Source organism: Sebastes umbrosus, chromosome 16, assembly GCF_015220745.1.
Source record: "Sebastes umbrosus isolate fSebUmb1 chromosome 16, fSebUmb1.pri, whole genome shotgun sequence".
Lineage (NCBI taxonomy): Eukaryota > Metazoa > Chordata > Actinopteri > Perciformes > Sebastidae > Sebastes > Sebastes umbrosus.
In genome coordinates, this window is record NC_051284.1 from 9,383,815 (window position 1) to 9,395,842 (window position 12,028).

Consider the following 12,028-nt stretch of genomic DNA (forward strand, 5'->3'; position numbering starts at 1 on the left):
CAGGCTGACAGTATGAGGAAAACAACGTTTTTTTTTAACATTACAGCATGTAAACATGTTCTAGTAGAAACACAAAATACAAGTATGAACCTGAAAAGAAGCATAATATGGGACCTTTAATGATTATTTGAAAATTCAACAAAATCATGACCCATCCCTCGCCAGTACCTGCCTGCTTCCTCCTGCCACTCACATTTCCACCATGGATGTATTCCACACTATTCCACCGTTGTCTTCTGGCAACACGTCACCTCACCAGATTTCAGAACAAAGACTTCTCCTTGAGCGAGACTCTTTTCATAATGTCAGACACTTATAATAACAATCAGAGCCTGTCATGGCAAAAACAAGTACATTTAGTGCCGTCTGCAGCGCTCTCCCTCAAGACTGGACCAGTTTCAGGAATTCTCTCTCTGTATTAATCAGTTAGACACAAAAACATGGGAAAATTGGGTTAAAAAAATACAGAATGTACCCTTTAAGATCGTTCTCAAATACTGTTAAAAGGTCTCAAATATTCCTCAAACCTGTCAACACCTTTTAAATATAATCAGTAAAATCACAAAATGAATTCTGAAGTTGTCATTTTCTACACAAACTCTAGAGGGAGCCAGTAGATAATAAGAATTTCTCCATTCACTGAAACAGTGTCAGCTGTTGGTAAGAAAAGTAGTTTATTCAGTCCCCAGCTTTCAGGCAAAACTTGAAAAATGGTAGAATCTCTGGCTTGATAGTCCTCATCACCAGGACTGTTTTTTTGTCTTGACAGTTGGAACGTGTGCCTCAAATTTCAAGAAGCTGAACACTCTTTGAAGTGAACAGATTTTTATAAAAGTAGAAGATGTATCAGACGGACTCATGACAGACTTCCACAGATATATCCTAAACCAGAGCTCTTAGAAATCTCTCTCTGCAGAAATAACTTAACTGTTTACTGAAGTTAAAGTCACGAATAGATGACGTCATCTTACAGATCTCATTACCCATCTCTGTCGTGACAGCCTACAGACTTCTAACTACACTGTTACAATAAACAGTAGAAGGATAATAAAAGAAATAAGAAATGTTTATTTACCCTGCAGCTCCATGATGCGTGACATTTCTGTTTGTTTCATAACGTGGAATGTTGTGTAACGCCTTCAGGTGTCGAGGAAGGGCTCCCGTGACGTGGCCGACCACATGGCCATCCAGATGGACGACTCCGACTCCATCACGGTGTCGGAGCAGAGCGAGCCGTCTGCAGAATGTTGGCAGAACATGTACAAGCTGCTCAACTTCTACTCACTCATCTCCGATCCCACTGGCATCCTGGAGAAAAGCTCCCCAGAGAACTGCCTTTCAGGTGGGAATCAGCCTCCAGCAGTCATCCACTTCCTAGTTTCCATCCTTTATCCCAACCCATGCATTTCCATTCTGCTTTACTCTGTTAATACTTTCTGTTGTTCATTATTATTAATAATGTGCTCCTAGTTAATATACTAATGTTGTACTTATCTACTTCTCTGATTCCTATTTGCTGTATGATTTATTCACTTCTAGTCAATTTATCCTGATGTTACTTCTTGCTGCTGTTATAACCCTCCATTACCCATGAGGAGAACATTAAGTATGGGAGGAGCTTGTATTGGTGGGATAGTGTTTCTACAGAAAACCACCTTGATGCAATGACAGAATGAGCTCCTGAGGGACTAAAGAAAGTGATCATCACAAGTCAAATTTAGCCACGTCATCCCGCTAAACCTGCAGTTAAACAAAGACTGTATTATGGTGGATTAAAATCATACCCCACTAGTAATGTTAAGTCTTTTAAAAATAATACTTTAATAAATAAATAAATACTCTGGGGCAAATTCACAAAAAGGATTTTCATGGCTTTTGCGGACGCTAAATCTGCACAAATGAGACAAAAATAAATTGTGTAATTCTCAAAGCACCTGCAATGAATGAAATGCTGCTGAGCAAAAAGTGACTCAGTGCTCCTGTGCTCTTTTGTACGTATTTAAATTCGGGAATATGCAGACATTTGGAACAAAATTGTCCCCTTTCTATTAGGGCTGGGCAATATCGATATTGTGATATGAGACTAGATATCGTCTCAGGTTTTGGATATCATAATATGCCACTAGTGTTGTCTTTTTCCTGGTTTTAAAGGCTCTATTACAGTAAAGTGATGTAATTTTCTGAACTTACCAAACTGTTCCAGCTCTTTTATTATTTTCACTTAGTGATTATATCTCCATTAGTGTTGATTATTTATTAAATTTCTCAGTGTAAATATCTGTGTAAATATTTTGTTCAAGCACCAATGGTCAACCCTACAATATCATCGCAATATTGATGTCCAGGTATTTGATACAAAATATTGATATTGGTGTATATATATATGAGCCTCATTGCAAAAACAGTCAATTCTCAAAGATCAGCACTACTAGCTACACACAGTTACAGTGAAATTATTAGTGTCTTCAGAGAGTTGATGGTAACTGAAGCGCATTTAAAAGGTGTCATGCCCAAAATCCAGAACCCAAATCCCAAATATTGTTTCTCTCTGTCACGTTTAAATTCTTTGCGTGAAATTTTGAGGAATGCCTCTGCACCTCGTTGGTCAGGACCTGGAAATTTCATTTTTCTTTTTTCTCTACCATTGTTCTGCCTACTGTCTTCTTGGCGCAAAGGCAGCATTCATACTTTGCCACATAGATAATTGCAATCAAATGCAAAAGAAAAAGGGTAAATTGCACTCAGCTGTAAAACTTTATGGGGGTTTTTGCACTCTAATGTCATTAGCGGTTGCATTGTGATATGTATTTTTATTGAACACCTCCTCTATATGTGTATTTTGCTTTTTGCAGAAGGAGGACGCCGGCCCTCAGAGCCACTCTGTAAAGTGATTTTCGAGAACGAGCAGCAGGAACCCCACACGCCCAATAAGCCCCAGGGCGCAGGCGGGCGGCGGCGCAGCCTGGTGAGCGCCGAGCCCCAGCATGTCACGCTCATAGTGTTCGGCATCGGCATGGTGAACCGCACCCACCTGGAGGCCGACATCGGCGGGCTGACCATGGAGGCCGAGCTGAAGAAGATCCACGGAAGCTTCACCCTGAAGGAGAAGATGAAAGGTGAGGCCGAGATCTGGTTTTAGTTATTTATTTTTTAACCTTGTCAGTACGGGTGGAAAAAAAATCAATTCACCTATGTATCGTGATTTTTTTATTTTGTACGGTTTTGAAATAAATTTTTTAATGCCCGAATCGATATATCTGCTTCATTCGAGTCTATGCAGCGGTAGAAGGAAGTCACAGCTTTTATTGTTGTAAACTGAGTAACGTGACGTCATATCCGTTCAGTATCCGTCAACCAAAACAAACCGCAGCCGGCCAAAACGACAAAGCAGGAAACGGCGGAGAGTCCGCGTGGATACGACCTGCACCCTCACATGTTAAATCCAAAGTGTTAAACACTACACATACAGTAAAGTATGGAAACACTTTGGGTTTCACACATTGCAGGAAAAGCAGAGCTAGACATCACGGCTAAAGCTGCATGCTAACTCTGTCATGGACAGGAAATGTTATCGCATTGCGGTAACGTGCGGTGAAGCCAGCCGTAACTCACATCTCCGTGGTCAAATCCTCAGGACATCTCTGACTACATACATCCTGAAAATCAATAATTCTCACTGTATCAATTCAGATATTTTCCAAAGTAAAAGTCCATAGAAGTTTTATGATTCAACTTTTTCCCATGGTCTAGTGTTAAAAAAACATATCGTAATATCAAATCGCAGTACTTAAAAATCACAATACATATCGAATTGGGAGATAGGTGTGTCGTCCCAGCCCTACTTGTCAGTCACTTCAGGCAAACTTGTTACCTATGCACTGACCTTAATATCCCTGACGTGTCATGTTTGTTGTTGTTGTGGTTAGCCAGTCTGAAGTGGATACATTTTAATTACAACATTTGTAGTCTTCGGCCTGAATCTTCTAGCATCTATTCTTCTGTTTAAGTTTTAAAATGAAAAGTTCCAAAATAAAAGCCCCTTGTGTCTTGATTAAATGATTGATTCCATACACAAAAAGATAATACATTTTCTGTAAAAACAGGTAGACAGCAATTCTTGGTAGGTCAAAGATCATTCTGTTTATTGATGTACTCTTTCTGTTATACATTATCTGTCAACAGATATCCTGCACCAGAAAATGACAGAGACGTGTGCATCGGCTCACATAGGAGGGGTAAACATTGTTCTGCTGGAGGGCATAACTCCTGACATCCAGTACGTACAAATTCTCTTCAACTTCTGCTTATCAGGGAAGTGATTTAAGTTTTTTTTGTTTTTTTTATATGAATAAGGTCTTTTTTATGTTTCATCTTGAAAAAAAATCTTTGAATAGCAACTTTACCAAACATGTTTAATAGAATGCATTGATCCTAACCCTCGCTGTTTGAAGTTTTTAAAAAAGGAAACTTTTTAATTATAACTAATAATGATTTTTTTAGTGTTTTGATTCAATATTCATTTATTTTTTTGTGTTGCCTAAGGGGAGCTCTAACTATTTGATTTTAACTGTGGTCTCAAAAGATATAGAACTTCTCAGCTCAGGAGTATGACAACATGGTTATCGACCTTTTTAAGTGATATCAAAACAGTGATTGAAGTCAAGGAAGAATCCCGTCTACTTGCACAAGAACACAGCAGCAGAACTTAGCACATTAATGCTTTAATGTCAAGTACTTTTTTATAAAATCCCTCGAGTTTAAACGAAAAAGTGGATGCAGTGTTTTTCCACAGCGGGAGCCAATTACCGACTCCTTTCCAGCTGGGGAAATTTTAACAGCAGTTTTAGTTTTTTACTGCGAGCAATTTCCTCAAAGCATAACCACCCTAATCAGGTTACGAGCCTTGTAGTCATGCGTTGAGACAGACGGATGCATCTCCACGCTGCTTTGATTCAGTTTAGAACTTCTGCTGCTGCCTCAATAAGGAGCTTTTTTTTTTCATCTCATTCTATTTAACAGATGCTCCCACTGTGAAAATAAAACTGGGACTTAATCCTGTTTTCATACTGTACGCTCTGAACTGCACTCATGTGTTTGACTTTGTATATGCCACGCAGCTTGGCACTTTCTAGTTGCCACTGTTGTATAAAATTCTGATGTATGTAAGAAGGATTGCAGTGCCATTGGCATTGTTTCCTACTCTCTTGTTTGCTTCAAATGAACACAGAGTGCAGACAAAGACATTAATTAAGCGATAATCCACAACAGGCTCCAATGCAAATGTGTTGGGTCTCAATTAAAGAGGCTCTATTATGCTCGTTTTCAGGTGCATACTTATATTTTGGGGTTTTACTAGAACATGTTTACATGCTTTAAAGGAACAGTGCGTAACATTTCGGGGGATCTATAAGCAGAAATTAATATAATATTCACAACAATGTTTTCATTAGTGTATAATCACCTGCAACTAAGAATCGTTGTGTTTTCGTTAGCTTAGAACGAGCCCTTCATATCTACACAGGGAGCAGGTCCTCTTCACGGAGTTTGCCATGTTGCTCCTCCATGACTCTAGTAGCCCAGAATGGACAAACCAAACACTGGCTCTAGAGAGAGCCTTACGCGTTTTTTTCGTTTTTACCTGAAGGCCACCGTAGTTCACCAACAAGCTTATGAAGCTGCGTTAATGTGAGCCGCAGAGTGCAAAACCGTGGTACCACCATCCGCTGTCTGACTTCAGTTGCTCAAGTTCAAGTGTTATTATGGTAAAGATGACCTCTGAGCAAGGCGAACGGTGTTACCACGGTTTTGCACTCGGCAGCTCACATTACCGCAGTCTCAGAAAGGGAGGAGTGAGCTGAGGGTTACTCAGTTGGTTGCAATCTGCAACCACACCACTAGATGCCGCCAAATCCTACACACAGTCCCTTGTGATCGGCTGGCCCAATGTAGTGAATGGTCAACCAATCCAAACTCTTCAGACTCCGCTCCAGCTTAGCTCTTTCTAGCTTTGTTTGAGGGCATGTCTAGCTGCTAGGCAGGTGTTATGCAAATGCGTTACTTGGTGACATCACCATGTTACGGAAGAAAATGTGGGACATCAGTGTTTCTGTGAGGGAGAGTAACTCCCTTTGACGTGGACTTTGGGCTTTGTAACTTTGCAGGCCTTTTACATGCACAAAAAAACTATGTAACACACTAAAGGAAAGGGGAAAAGCAAAAAAAGCATAATAGGTCCTCTTTAAAGCATTGTGTCTGCCATGTCAGCAGGTGTTTTGAGATGTGATTTTCCAGATGCAGTTTCCTGTTAACATTAAATTAAACTGTCGTTACCCTTGATGGCTTAGTTCATTGTAGTATTGAGCTACTTTATTAATCCGGAGCCTTTTTCATCATTAACTTGTGTATCTAAAACTAAAACAAAGGCGCATGACCCTCATATTTTCACATGAAGTGAATGTTGGAAAACTGTTTTCACCTTATGGTGTCACACAACTGTTTCACACTTTCTTCAGCTCTTCTTCTTCTTCTTCTTCTTTTTTTTTACATTCCTTGGCTTTCTCTTCCAACTACTTGCATAGACTGGAGGATTTCCCAACATCTCCCACCAGCACAGCTAAACAAGAGTTTCTGTATGTTATCGCTACCATTTAGGGCTCTCCCATTCATTATTAAATCAAAAACACAGCTGCCCTGATTGTACATCCTTCATCTGTTTGAGTCACCTGTCGTCCATGTGTATTTTCAGTGAACAGTTTCTCAGGACTCTCCTTGTTCAGATGTTAACTGTTTGTGTGTATGAAGCCACTTTCATTGGTTGGCTGGTTTTATTTTTAATTTTAAAGTCATTTGTGAATTTCTTCCTTCTTGAGTCTTCCCTTAATGTTTACAGTCTGCCCAAATACTGAAATATCTTAGTCTGATATTACAGTATTTTATTCCAGATTTAGTAGAATAAAACATTCATAAGCCATCTAAGAATGTAGACAATCTATATGCTACAAAACATCTGCTAAGACCCTTGCATTCGGCTGACATAGTGTTCAATTCATTACCGTCTTCATTCATAGTGGAACATGTGTCACTGTTATGATTGCTCATTCTACCTGCACCCAGAAAACTGGACGCTGTTCTGAATCTGCATGGTGCTTCACTGTTTGATGTCCTCTCAGTAATTCCACATAAGTTGCACATCCATTAATATGTCCAAAAAAAAATCCAGTGTCAGTGCTCATTCCAGTTTACTCTACGTTTCAGAACGGTGGTCAAATGCAACATCGCCAAGTCCCAGGCCTTGTACAGCGCCCAGCGGGGACTGAAGACCAACAATGCGGCGGTCTTCAAAGTGGGGGCCATCATGATCAACATCCCCCAGCACCCGGCTACTTTGCACAGCATGATGGTCCGCAGCTCCCACCAGCTCTCCAAACAAATCTCTGACCTCATCCGCCAGCCCTCCAATGTGTATGTCCTCTTCATGTATCTATCTTTTAAAGCTGGAGTAGGCAGGTTGCAGCAAATATGATTGAAAAAGTGTTATTTTTATAAAACAGTCGCGATATCCTGACAGTAGTACACGAGACAGGTAATCTGAAAAAAATCATGTGCCTCTGTGTCCTCCGGTGCTCCTAATGGCATCTCCAAGATTTCACAGACCGGAGGAAAACAAGCAGTAAGAGCCGACCTCGGGGCTGCCGTCTCTGAGCAGCTGTCAATCACTCTGTGATTCTGTTAATGTACTGCCTATTTCTCGCCTCAAATGTTTTCAGAAACATCTTGTAGTGTACTGTTTAGCTGTAAAATGAGAACGTTTGTGACCTGGCAGCCACGTTGAGATCAGTTGAAGAAATACCAAGCACCACCAGCCAGAGCAAACTTTCTAACTTTACAGCTAAACAGTACACTACAAGATGTTTCTGAAAACACTTGAGACTAGAAATAGGCATTACAGTAACAGAATATTGATTCTTATTTGATCAGCGCTGCCTAGTTTGACCGTTTGATTAGAGTTTGCTAGTGACTGAAAGCTGCCTCCGTTGGATGAACAGCCAATAGGAACGTGATTGGCCAAAGTCTCCCGTTACGGGCTAGATTTTTTTAAAGCCTCAAAACAGAGCCTTGAGAAGGTGCAGAAGTCTAGTTATCTCTTATGGTACGTTTGCCTAGTGATGCCAAAAATATTCTGCCTACTGCCGCGTTAACCCTCATTTAAAAAACGTTGCTCCTTAGAGGACAAAAATATCTGCGTCAAAAAACTGCCATAAATTAGATATTAATATTATTTTACACTTTAACTGAGTTATATCTTTTAACCAACTTCAGTCCTGATCATCACTACCAAAAATGTATTAATTTTCAGAATTTTAACCCTTTAAATGCCAGTTTGTTCACATAAACACACCAAAACTTATTATAGGAGCTGAGGTTGAACTTGCAAAAAGAAAACATACCCTTGCCAAAATGTATATCACATGCATCAATGCAGCCAAAATTATCGAAATACGTAAAAGCCAAAAATGTCCCTCGTGATGCACAAGTGCCTCATTTATAGCACTTATAAGTAATGAGAAACTGACTCTAAAACGTTGTACACTTAACTATTTTTTAAATCCTAAATGAATCCGTCATGCAACACACTGGTGTCATTATATTGTTATCGACACTTAATAAAATCCTCTTAAGAAGTGACGGGTCACTGCAACGTATCCACACTGTTGCCTGTTAACTGCTTTCAAAGCCTGCGTGTGTGGTCTGTTTCCATGGTAATATTCTGAATTATGTTAATATATTTATAGAGTTTTAGGTGTGCCTAGGATATTAAACAACTTTTTCTATAATTTGATGTTCACAGGAATATGAGCCAGTATCTGCAAAGCTCTCCATAATAACACACACACATAACTAAATCAAAGCAATAGTAGCAATTTTTCAGTGTGTACTTAACTTCCAACAACAACAAAAAGTTTGTCCCGATAAGTTTTGTGATTGATGTGAAGGCAAATCTGAAGCACTGTATGCCAAACCCACTCATCCCATTAACATCGCAGCAGTTGCTTGATAGAGCACCACCTTCACATATTCAAAGTCAACACCTTTGAAGATAATGAGTCAATCCTACGTGTAAGGGCCATGGTAGGTAAAAAAAAGAGGCACATTATAAGGGATGGGGAAATATTCAGATTGAAACTCAAAGTCATAAATTTGCGAGAAAAAACACAGAAATTATCTGAAATAAGTCAAAAATTTATGAAAAGAAAACAACTAGGAAAAATATATATTATTTTTTTTTTGGTCAAGGAACCACATCGCTTCACTTTGCAAGGTTGGATCAACCTCATCACAACACAGACGCCAACGTTAAACAAGGTCCTGAAAGATACATATACTGTACATGTTTTCTTTCATGTTCTTTATGAACATAAATAAATACCAATATGATTAATATATTTTGCACTCGGTTACTCACGTTACCACAGTTAAATGGTGGCGTCTGTGGTGTGATGAGGTTGATCTAACCTCGCAAAGTGAAACGATGTGGTTCCGTGAGTTTTTCTAGAAAATGTATTACTTTATAATCTAAAAGAATATTCAAGTTTTTTCTCATTAATATGGGAGTTTTTTCTCGTAAATTTACCACTTTAATCTCAGAGAATATTCAAGTTTTTTCTTGTAAATTTATTATTTTAATTTCAGAGAATATTCAAGTTTTTTCTCATAAGTGTACGTTTTTTTCGTAAATATTGGAATTTTTTTGTCATAAATTTACCACTCTAATCTCAGAGAACATATAAGCGTTTTTTTCTCGTAAATATGGAATTTTTTTCTCGTAAATTTACCACTTTAATCTCAGAATATTCAATTTTTTTCTCGTAAATATGGGAGTTTTTCTTGTAAATTTACCACTTTAATCTCAAAGAATATTCAAGTTTTTTTCTTGTGAATGTGCAAATATTTTCTTGTAAATTTATCATTTTAATCTCAGAGAATATTCATGTTTTTTCTCATAAATGTGCACGTTTTTTCTCGTAAATTTACCACTTGAATTTCAGAGAATATGATTTTTCTCTCATAAATTAATTATTTTCTCTGAATATTACCCCCCTCACCTGGCACTTTTTTTTACTGTTGTATAATCCTGACTGAGTGTGTGGATGTTTTTTTTCTCCCCTTACAGCCAACCTCCTAACAGGGAGGACACCCCCACCCCGCAACCCTCTGAAAAAGCATCCAGCATCAATCAGACTCCCATAGAAGCCAACGAGTTCCCTCAGCTCCCCGAAGGCCTGGAGAAGAAGCCCATCGTCCTCAAGTTCAGCGCCATGATGGATGGCATCACCATCGGGGCCGCCCTGCTGCCCTCGCTGAAAGCAGAGTACAAAATGGGTCGCATGAAGAGTCATGGCATGACAGGTGTGTGAGGAGAACATTGATGCTCCATAATGATATCAAATGTAGAATAAGTAATAACAATTCTGCATTTTCCTCCCCCCCACTCCTCCTGTGTTCAGGGGCACAAACTAGTTTCACCTTCGAGTTGCCGAACCACAAGCTTTGCTTCCAGTCAAAAGTGTCCCCAGTGGACATGTCCACCATGCCGCCATCAGCCAGCCTCACCCTGCCTCCGGTCACCATGTCAGGAGAATACATCATGGAGGAGCACGAGAGCCACTCAGACCAGGGCTGGGCGCCCGACGACTTCCCAGCAAAGCCAGGAAACTACCTCCAAGGCAACTACCTGCGCTGTGTGGCCGAGGTAAGAGGCTCCTGATGGGGCTTAACATTTGTACGCCAGGGCGATGAATAAACGTTTAACAGAGCAGCCAGTGTTGCTCTAAACATGCCCTCACTTGTCTTCTCTGATGTGCAGATTGGTTCATTTGAGCACAACCTGACCACAGACCTGCTCAACCACCTGGTCTTCCTGCAGAAGGTTTTCATGAAGGAGGTCAACGAAGTCATTCAGAAGGTCTCAGGTACTGTACCAAAGACCAACACACACTTTTTAATATATATTTCTACACTGCAAACTTACCTCATTATCATATTCTAAGACAAAACGTACGAGTCTCTGTGAAACCTGTACAAAACTATATCCTTTTCTTTTGCTGCTGTAATGGCCCCAGTTTTCCTCACAGATCAATAAAGTTAATCTAATCGTAAACATCTGACTGTTCCCAACAGTATTCTGTAGCCTAAAGCTGATACTTAAGTCAATGAAAAATATTGTTTTCCTCACAAAACAATGCCCAGGGCACTGACACAAATCCAGTCGTGTTCATTTCCACACCGGTATTAATAGTCATTTGTTTAACTCGCCGAGCTTGATCGATGTAATAGCCCAGAAGAGAAGCCATTTTATGGTAAAGAATAATGAGAATGGTGTTATGGTAAGTGTTCACATCAGGGTCTTTAAATGTAGTTGCACTGGGACACTTCAGGCAGATATTAGAGAACAGGTAAACAGACAACATAATCCCTCACGTTATGTAGCACTTCAAAACAGTCCGTGCGGGCTTGTGAGGTTGACTTTTGTACTCTCTGTATGCATGCAGGAGGAGAACAACCCATCCCACTGTGGAACGAGTACGACACCTCAACAGATGCAGACAAGCCGAAAATCCTGCTTTATTCTCTCAGCCTCATGTTCAAGGTATCTCACGTTCGGTTTCTTTCAGCTTGGAAATCCAAAAGACACGCCCGGGTCGGGTCTATTGTTGTCTGCTCATTTACCGGAACCAGTGTACCATTACAATCACAGCACAGCACAAGCCTCTTTTCTTTTCTCTCTTGAAATTAAGCCATCTGGTAAATCAGTGTTACTAACCGATTATCTGCCGTTAGCGACGTGCTTTCCTACACTGTGACAAGAGTGTGTGGATGAAGCACTGGCTTCATCCGAAATCAAAAACTATGCACCACATAACCCAATATGTGTATTATCGTTCAACATACTTTAGTGTTAATAAACAGTAGTATGTATCTTTTCGGACGCACTGAACAGCAATTTACGTCGTCACTTCCTGAGACCCTC

At 39.8% G+C, this 12,028-nt stretch overlaps 1 protein-coding gene across 12 annotated transcripts in view; it reads left to right on the forward strand.

Moving 5' to 3' along the window:
* kiaa1109 (KIAA1109 ortholog) overlaps nucleotides 1-12,028 on the forward strand; it is a 108,498-nt gene that overhangs the window by 58,157 nt on the left and 38,313 nt on the right. For 11 of the 12 annotated variants that reach the window (XM_037746754.1, XM_037746751.1, XM_037746758.1 and 8 more), the window contains 9 exons: nucleotides 1,144-1,342; nucleotides 2,853-3,116; nucleotides 4,183-4,276; nucleotides 6,579-6,629; nucleotides 7,255-7,461; nucleotides 10,172-10,407; nucleotides 10,506-10,750; nucleotides 10,865-10,970; nucleotides 11,550-11,647. In XM_037746754.1, the coding sequence (XP_037602682.1) occupies nucleotides 1,144-1,342; nucleotides 2,853-3,116; nucleotides 4,183-4,276; nucleotides 6,579-6,629; nucleotides 7,255-7,461; nucleotides 10,172-10,407; nucleotides 10,506-10,750; nucleotides 10,865-10,970; nucleotides 11,550-11,647 (1,500 nt within the window). The remainder of the gene's footprint in view (nucleotides 1-1,143; nucleotides 1,343-2,852; nucleotides 3,117-4,182; nucleotides 4,277-6,578; nucleotides 6,630-7,254; nucleotides 7,462-10,171; nucleotides 10,408-10,505; nucleotides 10,751-10,864; nucleotides 10,971-11,549; nucleotides 11,648-12,028) is intronic. The other variant, XM_037746755.1, reaches the window with a different exon arrangement.